General features: G+C 38.2%; 1 protein-coding gene and 1 long non-coding RNA gene across 2 annotated transcripts in view; one reads left to right on the top strand and one right to left on the bottom strand.

Moving 5' to 3' along the window:
* coro7 (coronin 7) overlaps positions 1–20951 on the bottom strand; it is a 162529-nt gene extending 141578 nt beyond the window's left edge. The window contains exons 1-6 of the mRNA XM_084388286.1: positions 20806–20951; positions 8027–8123; positions 7773–7853; positions 7519–7589; positions 5596–5779; positions 2773–2849 (exon numbers count right to left, since the gene is read on the bottom strand). Coding sequence (XP_084244412.1) covers positions 2773–2849; positions 5596–5779; positions 7519–7589; positions 7773–7853; positions 8027–8123; positions 20806–20865 — 570 coding nt within the window. The 5' untranslated portion in view covers positions 20866–20951. The remainder of the gene's footprint in view (positions 1–2772; positions 2850–5595; positions 5780–7518; positions 7590–7772; positions 7854–8026; positions 8124–20805) is intronic.
* LOC311278113 overlaps positions 1–21089 on the top strand; it is a 415099-nt gene that overhangs the window by 141601 nt on the left and 252409 nt on the right. The window lies entirely within an intron of this gene.

The raw sequence follows: 21089 nt of genomic DNA, 5'->3' as shown, positions 1-21089 counted from the left end.
TAAACAGGAGTGACTACCGTCTAGAAGCAGCACAAAGCATTCACTTCAAACTCAAACGACCTCATTTTTCCTCATAAACTAATCCTAAAATTCCTCATCCAGCCATAAACTCCAGCATCTTTGGCTCTGCAGATCTGAGAGCATTAAACCGGCTGATGGAAAAGCTCTGCAGCCTGTTATTATTTCTTTATGGATTGCTCCCCATTTCCTCCTGCAGGGGTGGCTGAGCGCGCCTCTCTGTGCCCAGCTCAGTGTCTCTCCTCTGGGGTGCGCTCTGTCAGGCGCTCTGGGGGTCTGGGGGCCAGGGGGTCTGGCGCCGGGCTCCCGGGGGCCAGGTGAGACTGAACTCAATACTTCAAACACCGCAGAGTCTATATGTAGATGCCGCCTAATTCAGCTGCGCTTTGAGCTCTCAGCGTAAGACATTATGGCATTCGCTTTTCAAAATACTAAAACTTATTTTGAGGTAAAAAAAAAGAAAAAAAAGAAACATATAGGCCTATACATATATCATTACTCCAGTCTTCAGTGTCACATGATCCTCCAGAAATCATTCTAATATGATGATTTGATGCTCAAGAAACATTTCTCATTATTATCAATGTTGAAAACAGTTATTTACATTTATTTCAGGATTCTTTGATGCATAGAAAGTTCAAAAGGACAGCATTTATCTGAAATAGAAAGTTTTTGTAACACTAAACACAACCGTTCAAAAGTTTGGGGTCAGTATGAATTTTTACTTTATTTTTTGGGGGAAAGAAATCAAATAAATCAATAAAGTACTTTTATTAATCAAGGATGAATTACATTCATCAACAGTTACAGTAAAGACATTTATAATGTTACATAAGATTAGATTTCAAATAAATGCTGTTCTTTTTAACTTTCTATTCATCAAAGAATCCTGAAAAAATTGTACACAACTGATTTCTGAAGGATCATGTGACACTGAAGACTGGAGTAATGATGCAGAAAATTCAGCTTTGATCACAGGAATAAATTACATTTTAAAATATATTCACATAGAAAACAGCTGTTCTAAATTGTAATAATATTTCACAATATTACTGTTTTTTGTATCAAATAAATGCAGCCTTGGTGAGCAGAAGAGACTTCTTTTAAAAACATTAAAAATCTTACCGATCAAAAACTTTTGACTGGAAGTGTATATATACATATATAAATATATTTGTGCAATAGGAAGGTTTGAGAGAAAATATTAACACCGCAAACCATCACATTTACATTTGAAACACTAAACCGAGTACATCTTCATCCACTTGACTGAATAAAACTATTTCCATGAACTCAATCAAAACACTGTTCCTGCCAAACACAAACCTTTTGTGTACAGAAATAGAAACACATCTGCAGTGAGGAAAAGACTTGGTGGTTTAATGTTTCAAATAAGTCACGATAGGTGGATCATACTGACACATTTGGCTATATTAAGTGTTTGTCCTCCATCATGAGCAAGTGCTGATGCGTAATTAACATTAAGCGCAAGACAAAAAGGCTGATTTTGAGGCCGGATATAATAAGCTTCCTTAAATCAGATTGACTGATTCTTATCCTCTCAGACTGGGACCTCGATGACACCAGGTTTATGAGTTTCACCCATGAGGACGTGATAATGATGTGCTCCGCTAATAAAGCCCATCTGTGTAATAATGATCCACAGTGAAGAGGTGCATGATGGGGAAATACACACACTTTGGCGACATCTATTGGTGAGAATGTGCTACTGTCTATGGTTGGCTAATGCACTTTTCAGAAAACTCCTAGAAACATCATTTGTGTAAGTAAATGTGCCTTTTTTATCATATTATCAACATTATAAACACAAGACCCCAAAAAAGGTGATGAGCAACAGAACAGCTCTGATGAGAGATATATAGCTGAATTGAAAGTAATAGAAACTGTTTTGTTTCGTAATAAAAATGAAATAAAATAACATATACATAGAATTTTTTTTTTATAAAAGTAAAAAAAGAAGCCTAAATTAGAAATGCAGAAATAATGAATACCTGAAATAAAATAAGTTGAAGTATTAAAATTATTAAAGCTGAAATAAAAAATCTAAATGGAAATAATAATAAAAAATAAAAATAAATGAAAAGCCTTAACATTAAAATAAAAGCCCATTTAAAATATTCTAACTATAGTTTGTAAGCTTTATTTATTCTGTTTGATTCCAGTTAATCAGTCTATCTGGCCAAAAGAAAAAAGAGCCAGAATTAAGAGAAATTAATTCCAGTTAACTAAAACCAATAAAAAAAGGCACTTGAAATAAAATAAATATGAACTAAAATAAAATATAAAAACTTTATTTTGAATAGATGTACTAAAATAATTCAAACTAAACTTAAAATAAAACTAAAATCTGTGAAAAAATACAAAATTAATCTTATATCTTAAAAAAATAACTCTTACAAATAAATATTAATGAGTATCTGTCTAATTATAAAACAACACTTCTTTATGTTCTATATATTCACAGCATGATAAAACAGAAACTGTGGCCGTTCTGTGTTTTTCATTCACACTGCGCTGCTTTTCCATCGCTAGACGAACGTGTTTGACCGCTGCGCCCGTTACACTTTTAAAAAACACACCTCTGGAACTTGAGCTGTCTTTCGTTCTACTGACCCGCATCTCACATCTTTAACAGCAAAAGCGTGTTCTGTGTGAACCGGCCCTGACTCTGCACAGTTAAGAGTTTATTATTAGCTTATTATCTGCGTTAGACACGTGTTGGTCATCCATTACCTTGCAGGATGAAGCCAGCAGTGATCCGTCTTCTTTCCAGGCCAGACCCTGCAGCTGATCCGCATGCTGCTCCAGAACTGCACACACACAAACACACACACGTCACAACACACACCATATCCATAAGACAGACATTCAGGGTAAGTTTACAATCTCTCAAAAAAAGAAACACGTCTGACAGTGAGGAATAGAGGAAAGCATGATAGTGCTGGGAATTTGAGCACAACACACACACACAGACGCACACTCACAAATGTACATACAGACAGACACACAGACAGACAGACGCGCACACACACACACAGACACACACACACACACACACAGACAGACAGACAGACAGACAGACAGACAGACAGACAGACAGACAGACAGACAGACGTACACACAGACGCACACACACACAGACAGACTTACACACAGATGCACATACACACACACACAGACAGACTAACACACAGATGCACGTACACACAGACAGACACACACAGACAGACACACACAGATGCGCACACACACAGATGCACGTACACACAGATGCACACACACACACACACACAGACAGACACAGAGACACACATACATACATACAGACACACACACACAGAGACAGACAGACACACAGACAGACAGACACACAGACAGACAGACACACAGACAGACAGACAGACAGACACACACACACACACACACACACACAGACAGACAGACACACACACACACAGACAGACAGACACGCACACACACACACACACAGACGCACACACACACGCACACAGACACACACACAAACACGCATACACAGACACACACACACAAACGTTAAGGAAATGTGGCTGCACAAACCGATGCGCTGGGAAAAGCTTATGTATTATGCCAATGTAGATCTCAGAGATCCGAATATGTGAAATTAGACATACAAAAACATCAAAATTAGAAAATTAAATAAGATTGTTGCCTTGGCAAACAACTAAAATTCAACTGAAGTACTAAGAGTTCAAGTTAAAATGACTAAAACTGAAATAACAACTAAATAGAAATATTAAACTTGAACTAAAATTTAAATGGAAACAATAAAAAACAAAAAAAAACTGAAACACAAGCTAATTCAAAATATTAATAAATTCTATAAAAGTACTAATGAATAATACTAAAATAACACGTTAACTACAGTTTATTAGCTTTATTTATTCTATTGTATTCTATCAGATTAATCTGCAAAACTAAGGCCCTGTTTACACCAGGTGTGTTGTGGTCGATCGGGTCACAAGTAGACGAGGGAGACACATTCCCGTTTACACCTGGTGTTTTAATCCATCTCTTGTGTCCACTTTAAACCACTTCTGTCCTGATTTATTTGAGGGGAGGGTCTATGGGCGGGGAAATGTATGTGTTTAATCTAATGGACGAAATAAACTCACAATTTACATATGAACACTATCAGAGACGACGGAAAAACACACGGAGAACATCAGCTTTCCTTTCTGCTCTGAAAGCCACAAGACCAGCCGAACGCGGTGAGTGTGTGTTAGAAATCAGGGATTGGTGTGTTTTTCATCTTCAAACCAAACTTGGGTCTTCACCCGTCAAAGTTTAAATCCAGTCTGGCTAGCGCGCTTCCCATAATGTTCACGCATTAGGTCACTACGAAAGCAAACCGGTCGAATGCTTCTTAATACCAGGTGTGAACAGGGCCAAATATTAGGAAATAAATTCCAGGGTTAATATAGTTAACTAACACTAAACCGCTTCTCATTTTCTCTGAGATCTGATTCCGTGGCGCTGGATTTTTTGTGCTGTAAGTGGCAGAGGGAGTGAATGAAACACAGCTAACACATGAATACGCATGGAGGCAGACAGCGGTGTGAGATGTGAGGTTGGGAAGCACCAGCAGCCATCATGGGGCTCCGGGGACACGCGGCCCAAAGCTCTGAGGGGCATTTACCTCAGACGCTCCACGTCAGACCCCAGAGGACTGTAACAACCACCAGAGGCTCAGCAGATCAAACCAAACATTGAAATACACACAGAGACAAAACAAACAAAAAAGAAACACACAGCAGAGACAAAAAAAGCTGCAGACAAAACCTTCATGAACTGCATTATTCAGGCTGTGACTGCAAGTCATGAATTCAGACGAGGGAAGAGGTTCTGTCACTGGACGAGATCAGTTTAACGGTTGACCTGATTGGACATTTTTTTTTCAATATTGTGCATCAAAATTGTATTAGTTGTAAAATATTTGATTTAAATAAACAGATTTGGGGATTTTTATTTTTATTTTGTCTTGGTAAATCAGTTTGGGTGTGAATTAACTTACTATACTATCATGTTGCATGTTATTAATTAAGTGAAAGATAAATTAAATGAAACTAAATTAAAAATAAATAAAAACATACATCATTTTACAAATAAATGAATTTATTAAATAATTAGTTGATTAAAACATTACTTTACTAAATATAAACAATAAATAAATAAATAAATAAATAACAAATAAATCAAATTTATTTATTTATTTATTAAAGAATAAGTACATTTAAACAAAATAATCTGTTAAAAGTAAATCAATAAAAAAAAAAGATATATACATAAACAAACAAATACATAAATTGAAAATAAATGTAAAAACAAATGTAATAAAATTAAAAAAAAATAAAAAATCTAGCTCCCAAAAAGCATATAACTAGCATATTGAAATGACAAACAATTACAGTCTGAATAGGGCTTAAGTGTACATGTAAAGTAATTAAAGACAAGACTAAATCAGGTGTTTAACAGCAGTGATGGTTGTACGTGGGAATGCGAAAGCTGTGAGTTTACCTGTCAAGGCGGAGTCTCGTGTGACGTCCCACACCTGAACGGCCCTCGTAGACGCCACAGCGAGCAGACCCGAGGCCACGGGGTGGAAGAGAACGACCTCCAGTCGCCCGTCTCCGGGGCTCAGAGTGACCTCAGCATTACTGGGCTGATCCTTATCCAGATCACACACACGCCACAGCTTCACCTGAATGAGGAGAGAGAGAGCGAGAGAGAGAGATTATTAAACACTTAGAGATTATAATTAAACATTATAGTTGGAATTCCTAAATGCATGTGCTAAATTTGTATAAAGTCTTTTTTAAAACCCTAAAAACAACACAACATCAATCACTATTCACAGTCTTAAAAAAATGTCATAGTCTAATGGTGCACAATTTGTCAGTGTGTACTAATAAAAAAGACAGACAAACAAAGGACAGACAGAGACACAAAAGACAGAGAGATCAAAGACAGAGAGACAGACAGACAGACAGACTGACAAAAGACGGACGGACAGACAGACAGACAGACAAACATAAACAAACAAACAGACAGAAAAAAGACAGACAGACAAAAGACAGACATACAGAAAGACAAAGGACAGAAAGACAGACAGACAAACAAATGACAGACAGACAGACAGACAAAAGCCAGACAGACAAACAAAAAACAGACAAAGACAGACAGAAAAAAGACATACAGAGAAAAGACAGACAGACAGACAGACAGACAGACAAAAGATGGACAGACAAAAGACACACAAAAGACAGACAAACAAAAGACAGACAGACAGACAAAAGACAGACAAAAGACAGACAGACAGACAAAGACAGACAAAAGACAGACAGACAAAAGATGGATGGACAGACAAAAGACAGACAGACAGACAGACAGACAGACACACAAAAGACAGACAAACAAAAGACAGACAAACAAAAGACAGACAGACAGACAAAGACAGACAAAAGACAGACAGACAGACAAAGACAGACAAAAGACAGACAGACAAAAGATGGATGGACAGACAAAAGACAGACAGACAGACAGACAGACAGACAGACACACAAAAGACAGACAAACAAAAGACAGACAAACAAAAGACAGACAGACAGACAGACAGACAGACAAAAGACAGACAAAAGACAGACAGACAGACAAAGACAGACAAAAGACAGACAGACAAAAGACAGATGGACAGACAAAAGACAGACAGACAGACAGACACACAAAAGACAGACACAACACATCATAATCACTATTTAAAAAAATTTAATGGTGCACAATTTGTCAGTGTGTACTAATAAAAAAGAGACAAAGGACAGACGGAAAGACAGACAGACAGACAAAAGAAAAAGACAGACAGAAAGACAAAAAACAGACATACAGACAAGTTACAAAAAGCATTGATCATTTTTCAGTCAATTTATTTACTAATATCAAAAGTGGCTAATACCAATTTACAGCAGTTTAACTGAAGCAAAAGTATCCATGGTATTCTGGCAGAAGGCATGGATACCATGGGAAATATCGCTAACGGAGCGTGTCTCAGTTGGAGCGTGATGTGCTGGGACTACTAAACACTAAACTCCACTGACTCAGATATGCACTGGAGCAGATGTCAGGTGGAGGCCAGCTGCGCAGACATATGAAGGCATCAGCAGACAGATTCAGCAAGAGCCTCATCTGTGTTTGTCTCTTCATTCTGCTGAGCTTAGGAAAACCCGACCCGAGTGACAGCGGCGTCTGCCAACCTCCTCAACATCTGTGTGGCGTTACAGCTGCTAAAAATCCTATTTACAGAAGATGATATAACAATACCTCCAGAGTAACGTGATTGTGTGCGTGTTTGCTGTTAAGATGAACAGACAAAACAGATCAGCAGATGCCCCCTTTTTTTTTTGTTCAGAATAAACACAAAAGCATCACTGCTTCAGCATGACTTACGGTCTCATCAGCCGAGCAGGTTGCCAGCAGGTACTCATCAAACGGAGAGAAGTCCAGGTCGGTCACCAGGTCTGGGTTCAGAAAGGTCGGAGAGAGAATTAGGACAAAGTCATATAGGTTTATTTTTAGTAAACCGTGACATTGCATCTCACACAGCGCTTTTATTAACTCCACAGACATCCGTTTTTCCTCCAAATGAAGTTAAATGAGCCGAGCATGAGCATGTTAGTTGAACCTATGGTACTGCGTCTTACCAGCATGGCATGAAATCTGGGTCACGGTCCACTTCCCGTCAGATCCGGCATTCACAGAAGACAGGCCGACCATTCCTCCTCCTCCAGAGACAGAATACACAAGATTACCTTCTAAAACACTGTTTACCAAACTCAAGACGCACTGGTTCTCCTGCTGTTTAATCTGATCTGCCGTCAGCTTGTGCATTTGTTTAGTGTGCAAACGTTATCAGAGGTGCAGACAGGTTCAGACAGACAGAATCAAGGGTTCGTACCAGCCTGATCCGTGTTGAAGGCCACGAGATTGCAGCTGGATTTGATGTGGTTGCCCTGAGAAGAGAAGGAACCTCCTCGCACGTTTGCAATCCAGCCCTGAACAGAAAGACGGGGATGTTGTTAAATCAATGTTGTTGATAAGAAATCATGCCTTCATTTAGACGTACAAATACAAACACTTGAGACACTACACCAACACTACTAAAGCATCTGGCACGATCCTTTCAGAAAGGGTTTTGATGCCACAGGACAGGCTTTCTCAAACTTCTCAAAGTGCGCAAACTCCTGTTATGAAAATAACACTAAATAATAAAACTGTGAACGTATAAAATAAGTCTTTTAAAAACGAAAAAATGTAAATCATAAAAATGTCAAATTAAGTAATTAAAAAAAATAAAAATAAAAATATATAAAACTAAAATTTAAAGAATAATGTAAAATTTAAATAATTAATTTTAAAATCAAAACTTAGTAAAAATAAAATCATAAAAATGTGAAAAAACAATTTTTAAAATAGAAATAATACAAGTATAACACTAATAAAAATGAAAGCATAATGTCACATTTAAATAAATAACTAATTTTAAAATAAAAACTTACAAAAAATGAAAATCATAACAATTTAATATTAAAATAAAAAAGTATGTTTTAAATAAATAATGAGTATATAACACTAAAAATTAAAGCAGTAAAATTTAAATAAATAATTGTATATACAATCATATGAAATAAGTCATTTTAAAATAGAAACTTACTAAAAATGAAAGTCAAGTATTAAAATAATTAACTCTAAAATAAATACTAAAATTAAAATCATCAAAATGTAATATTAAAATAATACTTTTTTCTATTTATATATATATTTTTTCAAATAAAATAATAAAAACATAAAACAAAAAATGTAAGCAGATTGTCAAAATTAAAAGAACTCATTTTAAAATAACAACAAACTTAACTATGTATATATAAACACTTACTAAAAAATATTACATATTTTATGTTCACCTGCAAATCATGTGACCATTAATCAACATCAGAGAACCATGACATGCAAATGTGTTTTTAAATTATTGAAATAGTCACTAAAAATGTACAAAGAGAATATTTTAGGTCAAACGGGTTCGCCAAACAAAAAAGTTTCCAAGCTATGGGAGAAAGTTCTGAAGATCTAGGGTTCTCTTTTCCTTCAGATTTGACTTCAAGTGGCGACCCTTAATAGTGTCACAACTGTTTGTGTCCTCAGAACTAAACCATACCTGGGGGGTATTCCAGAAAGCAAGGTTAACTTACCATTTGGTAAATCATAACCTCTGGGTTGATTTACCCCAAACCCGCATACCATGAGTATGTCGGTTCCAAAACACCTGAGAAGAGTTAGTTTAATCAACCTCCTATTGGTAACCCAGAGTTAATGCGCGCACACGGCGAGTACATAAAGACATTTTCAATGGATCACCGATTTCAGGAGTCACCATGGAAACCCAGGGAGAAAAAAAGCGAGCTACATATTTCGATGAAACTGAGTTGGAGGTTTTAATGCTTGCTTATGAAGACTATAAGCCCATTATAAAAAAAAAAAAAAAAAAAAGCAATACTGCTGCATCATCAAAAGAAAGAGAGTTGGCTTGGCAAAAAATAACGGACTGAGTAAATGCATGAGTTTATAAAATTATAAATGGGCTATTTTCCCCTTTCATTGTGACGCAAACATTATTTGGGGCATGCAGTAAAAATAGACAAGTATTTACTTGTTGGCCTCCATACATTTCTTAATATTACAGTAGTAATGCACATAATTGGCTAGTATGTTGGCTTCTTGTTTTATCAGGTGTAATCCTTCTGGAGCCAGAAGAAGTGTGAGCTAAGTCAAAATGAAACACAAAAACATTCTCCAGCAATGTAATTTAGTATTTAATGTAGCCTAATTTAGTTTTCTATACATAGCCAATAGAAAGAAGGATGAGGCCCGTAAAACAGGTGGGGGGTCCACCTCCACCTTCCCTCACCCCAGCTGCCCAGGAGCTGGCACTGTCCCTTAATAAAGGGCGACCTGTGGTCAATGGGATTCCAGGGGCAGTTCATCGGACTCAGCAACCAAGACAAGTGGCTTAGTAAAATGTAGGTGTACCATATTAATACTTATGATTTATTGATGTTTTCACTGTTTTTGTCAGTGTTTTAATAAAGAAAATCATCAACACTGTCACCATTTTAAAAAGGCATTTTGAATGCATTTTACAGTCATTGATTCACTTGTGCAGTATGCATGCTGCTTTGACTGCATATGCTGTATACTGTAATCTTATTACTAGTACTCTTAGATGTTCCTAATGTCCTTCTTTATTAGTTGTATTTGTTTAAGAATATACATTGAGTATTGAATATGCATGATTATATTATTGGTTTAATTATCTTGCAGTTGCTGATGGCCACATTGTATTATTGGATCCTCCTGCAACACCACACTCTGTCACAGTTGTAAGTGATTATTGTCTTTAGGTTTCTGTTTGCTAGACCAAGCATTCCTTATTTTTACTGTAGGCTGACGATGAAGAAACCACTTCTGCTGTGACAGAAACAGAAAATGTGGGGAGGCCCATAGAGGTATGATGCATAGAATGCATTTCCCCTTTTTTGCATAAGAGAATAAATAAATTGTCATTGTCATTTTACAGAATATGGCAGGAGATTTTAATACAGATGAGGGTCCATCTACCTCCACACAGAATCTTAGCAGTGTAAGAAATGTTCTGCAGTTCTCCTTCCTCATTTAAATATTTGGTCTGTGTTTGTATTACAGACTTTCAGTCATGTTTAATTATTCTGTCTTTTTAGTTGCCTGCCAAAGAGCTGTATAAGGTCCACCTTCAAAAGCAAATCAGAAAAAGTGACATGGAGATGGACCTCATACAGCTTCAAATGGAGGAGAAAAGGCTTAACCTAAAAAAGGCCATACTTGAATTGCTGGAGCACCAGCTTAAGGTGGGAAACAGTATGTGAACATTAATCTGTCATTTGTTGTTGAATGAAATCTAAAGCAATTAATACAAATGTATTTTGTTACAGGAAATAAAGAAACAATGAACAACACTTGACTGTTAACTGGTTTTAATTAAAGTGATTTTGGCAAATCATGTCTCGTACCACCCTGCCATCTCTTTGGTCTACTGGGTTCACTGGGGGTTCCTCTTGGCCATCTTCAAGAGAAGGGGGGGCCCTCTCACCTCTCAGTGTGGCAATGTTGTGAAGAACAACACAAGCAGCTGTGATGTCACATGACCTTTCTGGGCTGACCCTGAGCCCACGCAGGCACTGAAACCTGCCTTCAGGATGCCTATGGTCATTTCCACCTTGACCCATGTTCTGCTGTGGGCCAGGTTGAATTGTGCCTGTGGTCCAGGCTCAGGTTCAGAGTAGGGTGTCATCATATAGGGCAGACAAGGGTACCCTCTGTCCCCCAGCAAGTAACCATTGAAGTGTCATATAAAGGTAGTTAAAGTGTATAATTGCATTAAAAAAACATAAAAAATAAAAATAAAAAAAAACATTGTGTAAGGCAAACCATACCCTGTTGAAATTTGTGGCACAATGATGACTCCCTAAACATTCTGGCATCATGTACAGACCCTGGCCATTTGGCTTCAACATTAGGGGTTGCATCACATATTACCTAGTTAGTGGGGACCAGTAATGAGGGTGATTTAATGGTTTAAACACCCAAACATTTAGCACCCAAAAAATCTATTGTCATCTGCACATTGATGCTATGGATTGACTTCCTATTAACATAGTTTCCTTCATTGACTGAAGGAGCTTTAATGGGAATGTGGGTTCCATCAATGCACCCAATCACATTTGGGAACCCTGAAATTGAAAGTTATATAATTAGAAACATTTAAAATTATTGTGGCTGTATACAGTATGAATAAATTAAGTAGTGCTATGTAACTAAAATGGTCTTTCATAGAATATCATAGAATGGACAAACCCGCCACTCTGTGGAATTCCTCTTTAATGACCCTCTGGTTTATGGCCAGGGAACTGCACAAAAGTGTGTAGGAACCGTTTGAGTGCAATGCATACTGTACGAACAGCCATACACACAGTTGCCTTTCCCACATGCTCTGCATCGCCTATTGTATACAAAAAACTCCCCGTCGCAAAAAAGTTAAATAAATGGAGTTAAATATTTAACTCCATTATCTTCGTTTAATAAATTAACGATTCTTTTGAAAAACGGTACATATTCATTTGGATACGAAAACACATCGATACGTGGTTGTATCACCCTCACGGCGGAAAAGATTTCGTATTATCTGTGCTTCCACATCCACTGGATCGTCTTCAAAAGGGCACGCCATGCTCCGTCACCTCTCTGAAACAAACTAACCCTGGAACATAACCTGCTGCCGAGCAGGTTATCTTCAGAGAGTAAGTTCCTATGGTTACATACATACCCAGAAAGTTACCTCCGTTTTTGGAACCGAAAGTTGAGGTTATCCACTAACTTACCCTTAAACTTACCCGGGTATGTCACATAACCTGCTTTCTGGAATACCCCCCTGTGCTTCACAGTTAAACTGTTGGGTACAGCAATGACTGAGCTTATCGCCAATATTGCCACAAACTATGATCGCTTCCTACTGGTGGGCGATTTTAATATTCATGTTTGCTGGCTCTCAAATTTTTTGTCGCAGGAGTTCCTTATTTTAATAGATGCTTTTAATCTATTGCAGTGGATCAAAAACTCTACTCATATTCAGGGCCACGTGTTGGATCTTGATCTTACGGGCTCGATGTCACTGATATTGTGTTCTCCGATACACAAGAGCAGAACATTTCTGCTCATGCTATACACCATGCAATTATACAAGTTGCAGAAAGAGAAAGCTGAAAACCATCAGAGGAGCAAAAACAAAAAGAATGATTAGATGGAGATGGATGACATGTATAGCAGGAACATTCTTCTGTTTATGATATATCATACAGCTAGACCTATAAAGACATTTCCAAGCAATGGCCTATTGACATCATATCCGGGAGATGAGTCAGTAAATCCGAGTAAAATCACAGCCTACGCTTATCCCGTGCAAATGCGCCACACAGGGTAATTTCTAAATCACACGAGGTCCCCAGGTAATACTAATCTGTCCCCCAAATCTTGACACCTGCTTCTGGTTTTGGGAGGTTTTTGATCCTCCAGACACTGAAAGACGTGACTGTCAAGCTCACGCCTTCATTTTGTCCTATAGTGATATCATTCACCCGATTATCATTCTTATCAACAAGTGTCTCAAAACGGGCTCTGTTCCTGCCAATCTTAAAGTGGCTCCTCTGCAGAAGCCTTCACTAGATCCTTCTGTTTAAAAAAAAAAAAAGACCTTTCATTTCGAAGCTTTTGGAGAAAATTGTGCTGATCAACTCCAACACTTTGTGTCAAATAATTGTATCTATGAGGTTTTTCAATCTGGTTTTAGGTCTGCTCGCAGCACTGAGTCCGCCCTCCTCAGAGTGTTAAATGATATTGATCTCTCCCCTGATTCTGGAGATACTGTGTTTCTTGTTCTCTTAGATCTTTCATCAGGTTTTGACACCATTGACCACCCTACTCTTTTATCTAGACCTGAGTCTTGGGTGGGTCTAAAAGCTTTTGTCCTGAAATGGTTTCAGTCATACCTGTCTGACAGAAAGTTTAGAGTAAAGATGGGTAGTTTCTCCAGCCCCATGGCACCTCTGACCTGTGGTCTTCCACAGGGCTCTAGCTTGGCTCCTTCTCTGTTTTCTCTTCACATGCGACCTCTGGCCGCAATTCTAAGGAGTCATGGCGTATCCTTTCATTTTTACGCGGACGACACTCAAATTTATATTCCAATCAAGAGAAACAACCCTGCAGCGATGAAATCTCTTCTGCTTAGAGGAGGTTAAAGCATGGCTAGACCAAAATTTCCTCTTCCTAAATGAAGACAAGACTGAGGTCTTTGTTCTCGGCCCAAATGAAAACTCTCAGTGAATAAGTCCAGAGTTAGAGAGTCTTTCGGCTTTTAAATCCCCAGGAGTGCGGAACTAAAATTTGACAAACAGATCTCATCCGTAATCAGTTATGGTTTCAACCAACTTCGTCCACTGTCTAAAATCAAAGGCGTCCTCACCCCGAAAACTCCTGAAATGGCTGTTCATGCATTTATTACGTCTCGGCTAGATTACTGCAATTCCTTATATTGAATGCGGTATATTAAGTTTCCAAATTACTGGTCTTCAGTTAGTCCAAAATGCTGCGGCCAGACTTATTCATAAGTGTCGCAAATATGACCACATCTCTCCGATTCACAAATCTCTACACTGGCTGCCAGTTCGACAGAGAAAAGATTTCAAAATTCTACTCTTTGTTTTGTTTTTAAATCTCTACATAACTTAGCTCCTGCATCTCTCTGAACTTGTTCATCCTTACACTCTGTCCAGAAGCCTATAAGATCCTACGACACGACTCTGGGACGACCCTGCCTCTATACGGCCCCTACCCTGTCTGTCTTCAAGTCTCTGTTAAAAACCTACCTGTTTTCTTTAGTATATTGATCTCTAATAGTTGGTTTTACTATTTTATATTTGAGTCTGATACTGTTTTGTCACTCCGGTTTAAAGGCTTCGCTTAGCTTTGCTGCTCTTATTTGTGTTTCATGTGTTGTTATGCAAGTTAATTTGGTTGTTCTGTAAAGCACTTTGGTCAGCCTAGTGGCTGTTGTAAGGCCGTTTACACGAGAACGCTCGCGGGTGAAAACGTACAAATATTTTATCAGATGTGCCTTTCGTTTAGACGGCGACGGCGTTTTTGGGGCTTAAAAACGCAAAAAAGTGAAACCACCCTCCAGAGTGGAAATCTTAAAAACGCTCCACCGTCGCGTTTCCGTCTAAACCATAGATATCATATATAAACGCTAGATGTCTTATGGCGCAGTCACTTCCGGCATCATCGTTCGGCGTTTCTCTGCTTCTCTTCTTTCTCAACATCTCTGACGTTTATAACAAACCAAACCGTTTGAAAATCGGTAGAAAAATGAGCAAGTTATGGTTATTTAAAAGTACATGCACCATTGAAGTAGTGAGCGAGTACACTGTCGCAAGATGGCCGCCACGTGCGGACGTCGACCTCCATAGACCTTTTTCACAATAACCGGAAATACGTAATCGTTGTGGAAGCGGATTTCCTGTCAAGCGTCAACACACCAGAAAAACATAAATGCGGGCAAGTTTAAAATGGATCAAAGAGTCTACACAACTTCATTAACGGATTTGCCAAATATTACATTTGCTGATGTGACGACTCGTAGAGGAAAACTCCATCACCAAAAAGAAAAAACGAAATAAAGGGTAAAAAAATTTCCACACGGAATTTGTCCATAAAAATCAAGGTAAGTAGAGAGCGAGGCTAACTGTTACTGAACTGTTAATTAAAATGACACATCATTAGCGTGTCAATAGCTCTTGCTAGTTGCTTGCGCCATTTTTTATGTTGCTTTGACTGCGGAGGAAGTAGATTACCACGACGATTGCGTATTTCCGGTCACAAATACGGAAGTTGTGAAAAAGGTCTATTGGCCAGCAGTGCGCACGAGACATCTAGCCTTTATATATGATATCTATGGTCTAAACGGCAAAAGTCTGCTAGACAGTGCAGGCACCGATCAGTGCTTCACATTGCCACCTAGCTGCCTGGAGTGCATACTACATTGAATTTCACACACTTTTGCGTCACCATATGCACGCAGACCCCCCCCCCCCATAACGCTCGTCTAAACGCAGAATAAAAAGTGATCACTTCTGCGTTTTCTCTTCAGATCGTTTCCGTGTAAACGTAGCCTGAATGTGCTATACAAATAAAGTGAACATGAACTTGTTGCCATGTTTATAGCTAGCCAGAACAATAACAGACATTTGAAGGAAACGTTATTGCCTCCTTGAGTACTGAGTTCTGTTCTGCAACAGTAACACACGTGCACAATAGGACGGCACGCCTGCGACCTGTTGGACACGCGTTCACATCTGTGCTTGTGGACGTTTTAATGTGGTTCACTGGCTGTCGGATTGGGTTACAAAGCCGTGGTCGCGATGAGGTCATGGCAGCAAAACTTAAAAGCCACAATGTTTCTCTCGACAGTCAAAATGAAATGACTTCAAAAGGGAGGAAGCGAAACAGCTGTGCTAAAGAAAGAACACACCAGTGTTGTTATTGTTAATCAAAAAAAGAAATCACTGAATCTCTGATTTATTTATCAGAAATAAAATAAACACTGAATAGAAAAATGTAACTTAAATTACAAAAAAAAAAAAAAAAAAATTGTATATAAAAATATTTACTATAAAAATAGAAACAAATACTATAATAGTATATAAAAAATACTAAAATAACACTGGAACACACAGCAAAAGCCTTGAGATGTTGACTAAAGACGACACTGAATGCAACTGAATCAAACCAGCTGATGCATCTGACATCATCACAAACAGGAAAGAGGAAACGGATAGAAACGCCGCACTTTCTCCAGCCAACGGCACACACACACACACACGAGAAGCAGCAGATGCACTTGAGGAAACGCAGAAGAGCTCCTGCAAAGGAAGGGCAGCTGTATGGTTTCAAACACTTCCAGAATGTCAACAAGAAACAACACGCAGAGAGTGAGCGAGCCTGGACCAGAGAGAAGACACTCACACACACACATCAGGCCTATGAGACACACGCATGCTCTCGTGCCGTACCATCTGAACAGGATTACAGGGAAACACAGGTATGATGAGGTGACAAGCCAGTGCATTAGAAATAAAAATATGACAATAAGGCCTTAAAAAGAACTGAGAATATGCATATGAAACTCTAAACCTGACATACAAAACCAAATCCTTCAGTTCTGGCCATACACACAGACAATTATCCCCCGCATGCTGGACGATAAAACTGGTCAAATAACACCAGGCTCGCATTGAAGGAGGGACCTGAGCCTAAAGTTTGGGGTTGGTAAATGTTTTTAATAATCACTTCTGTTCACCAAGGCTGCATTTATTTTATATTTTAATATATTATAAAATGTAATTTATTCCTGTGATCAAAGCTGAATTTTCAGCATCATTACTCTAGTCTTCAGTGTCACATGATCTTTCAGAAATCATTCTAATATGATGATTTGTTGCTCAAGAAACATTTATGATTATTTCTGAAACAGTTGTGCTGCTTCACGTTATTGTGGGAACCGGGATACATTTAGGATCCTTCTGTAACATAAATCTTTTGTAACATAATAAATGTCTGTAATGCCACTTTTTGATCCATTTAATGCAACCTTGCTGAATAGAAGTATTCATTTCTTTCTGATCTCATCTTCCACTTACAGCAGCATCGGTCAGCGCTTTACATCCGGACGCTCAGCTAAACGTGTCTGTCAATCTTTAACAGTGTGTGACCTCCTGTCATGTGACCTAACACTATCAGGTAGAGGTGAACACCAATGACAACAATGAAACACTGTATCTGCAATATACACTTGCTGACCCAAACTTTGGGAAAACATGCTCCCATGCTCGACGCCTCAATGAGATCAAAATACACCTAATATGGTAGTTTCAATACATTTATATTGTTTGATTTTAAGGATTTTTCATAGATAATGAGTTTAAACACTGTGCTGAGTCGCCACTTGATGTCAAAACTGGGTCCTGAAGCAAAGCCAGATGAAAATCACAGTGCTCTATCTATGACTGATAAGTGAGATAACAGATGTGAGATCACAACAGTGACAAAATGGCACTTGATTAGATTGTTAACTAGTGTAATGACATTCACACATCACTTCTACATGTGCCGTACGCACACACGGACACACAAACACGTGATCATATGCAGCTCAGGAATGTGAAGAATTCACACTGAAGGGGATGTTATTTAAAGGGGTGGTGGTATAATGGCCTGTTCACAAGATGTAAAATAAATCTTTGATGTCCCCAGAGTGTGTGTGTGTGAAGTTTTAGCTCAAAACACCCCACAGATATTTTTATATAGCATGTTCAAATTTTCACTTTTTGAGGGTGAGCAAAAACACACCGGTTTTGTGTGTATCCCTTTAAATGCAAATGAGCTGCTGCTCCCGGCACAGAGGGCAGAGCTTCAGTTACCTCCTCACACAGACATGCCTTTTATGTTCAAACCAGAGTCAGACAATGATGGAGAGACTCAAGAGGAAGTGACAACATGTAGACAACATTTCTGAATGGTTAGTTGGCCAATTTATGAAGCTTATGTGTATTTATCTAGTCATTGATTAGCATATTCTGTCATGATAATCTATAAATGTTCCCGGGGGAGGGGTTTAAGTAAATGTTAGGGTTAGTGATGTTTATGCTCAAACAGCAACATTACACACTAACTAAAGTTAAAAAAGTAAAATCATAATCAACAAACCCTTTCACAACAGGGTATGACGACATATATGACGACAAGAAACAGGAGCTCTTTTTTGTTGCTGGAAAGATGGTCTAGAATGAAGAAAAATCATTCTACAGCATCACAAGTTGTAGTTGTTTCAACAAAAAACGATGTGATCAGGCGAAAAAGCGTCAAGGTAACACAACGTGCCAAATAGGCTAATTTACGAATTAGGGGCCGTGTACACGACACCGTTTTCAACTCAAAACTTTTTATGCGCTTTGGCCGTTCATTTACACGACAACGGTGTTTTGGGGCCCTGAAAATGGGTTTCAAAGTGGAAGTTTCTGAAAAAGATACTATTATTGTCTCCAAGTAAACTACAAAAACATGAATTTGTGAAAACGGCGACGTCATGCGCATGTGTATTATAGTCTAAAGGTGCGTAGTGTTTCTTTACAAAGTGGCATCGCCATCTACTGGCCTGGCATGACCATACGTTTCAGCGTTTCAGTCGTTTTCGCGGACCCGTGTGAATGTGATGGTTTTGACAATGTTGTCGTCTGTACGTAAAAAAAACACACAAGGTAACAACTTTTCTGCTTTAAATACATCATTGCCGTGTAAATTTGAAACAATAAATCAATACATAATTCAATAAATCAATAGGTGAAATGCACCAATTTGTTTTGCAATGTTCCATAAAAAAAAACATTCCATTACTGTAAAAAAAACTAATAAAAAAAAAAAACTATTGGAAATCAAGGTTTGAAGCATATCTGTTCATTTGATGTCATTTTGGGGTCGTTTACACCAGGGGTTTTCAAACTTTTTGTGTGTGTGGACCACTATTTATAATCAAGAATTTTCACGGACCACCTCTTAATACACATAATAAAATATGTCTACACACACCTGAATTAATCCGCACCTCTAAATAGGCTTACTAGCACTAAAACTGGTCATCACATCAGTATATACGGCTTGTTAAAAGAAAGTTTACTGCTCACAACAGTTGCCACATATTTAATTTATTTATTTACTCAAGCGCCCGAGGGCATAATCAGGTTCATTTGAACAGGCTTATTTCCATAGCAATGGAGTATGAAATCTATACAGTAGTAATAAGAACACTTGGATATAGTCAACATTTCAAAACCTTTGGCGATTTTAGGGTTTTACAAGTCCTCAAAAAGTAACGTTAGGCTTGAGTTTGTTCACATCCGCAAAACATTTCAGAAACGCGAGGTCAAGAAACTAACTGGAAATTAAAATAATAACAGGCCTTATTCATTCCATTTATAAACATTTCGTTTCATAAACTGCCTATAAACTAAAGGCTATGCGTGTGATGTGATAATGAGAACATATCTGCCTCTGCCACTTTTCTCTTCTTGCTACTCACCGATCCATGTTGTGGTTCTAACGGCACTGAACTTGAACGTCACGGCCGAGCGCCACTAGTCTATTTTAGTAATCACACAATAACTTGACAAGTTAATTTAAATTGTATATCAATATAGGCCTACATATTCTTTTTACTTTTTTATGGGAATTTCCTGGTAAAATGAAGGTAAAAAAATATTATTTTATATTTTATTTTGCCTTTCCACGGACCACCTGCAGTACCCTCACGGACCACAGTTTGGGAATGGCCGGTTTACACGACACCGTTTTCAACTAAAAACTGATTTTTTTTTATGCGTTTTTGCAGTTCATTAACACAAGATTTTGGGGGCCTGATTTGGGGATTTTTTGGGGAAAAACGTGTAGTGTTTTCATAGAGTAGTGTGGAAAAAAGCTTTACTTGTCGTTAATTATCTCAAAATCAATCAGAATATTTAACTTTTTTTTAAGTAATTATTAATTGATTCAATTACTTCATCTTGAAGGCTTTATAAAGCAAATGATAAATAGTCCAATAGTGGTTATCACAGTAAATCTGGTCACCAAAAGCTTTTGAATGCACAACATTTTATATCTTTAACTTTTTGCAATTGTTATTCACCTACATTTCTTAATGACAGCTATAAGTGTCATGTGAACTGACAGATACGCACTTATGGCATTTTGTAAAACACGAATACACTTCCAACAAGATCAGAATGAAACGGTATCAAGTTCAATCAATCTCAACGAACTGTATTCAATGCATCTTCATAACACATTCATCATGAAATGACAGAGTCACCATCACACATTCATGCAATGTAAGATCCTGCATATTAAAGTGCATGAAGCTTCAGTTGAGGACAGAGGAAGTTAAGACACCATCAGTGCATCGGCACCACTCCTTCTGCTCGAAACCCAAATCACAAGACGCTCAATGATATCACGCGCTGTCCAGCGCAGGGAGACTGTACTCACATCTTTCTTGGGGATTTTCGGAGTGGTGTTCTTATATTTGGACGTCTTAAAGCGATTCATTCTGAGCTGCTGCTGCTGCTGCTGCTGGTCGCGCGTTTGAACCTTCCGGGTGTCTCGCTGTTGTGATCCTGATCCTGTGCGTTTGAATGAGTGCGTTTCTGTGACGCAGAGCTGGCGCGCGCGATACGCGTCGCTCAAACGCTGATTTACAAATCATAAACTCGCACTGAGGGCCGTTCAGTAAATCACGCAGTATTGTGTCATGTCTGCGAAATAAAAACGCA

Source organism: Rutilus rutilus (assembly GCF_951802725.1).
Source record: "Rutilus rutilus genome assembly, chromosome: 1".
In the NCBI taxonomy this organism is placed as follows: Eukaryota; Metazoa; Chordata; class Actinopteri; order Cypriniformes; family Leuciscidae; genus Rutilus; species Rutilus rutilus.
This window is presented reverse-complemented; position numbering and strand designations above follow the sequence as displayed.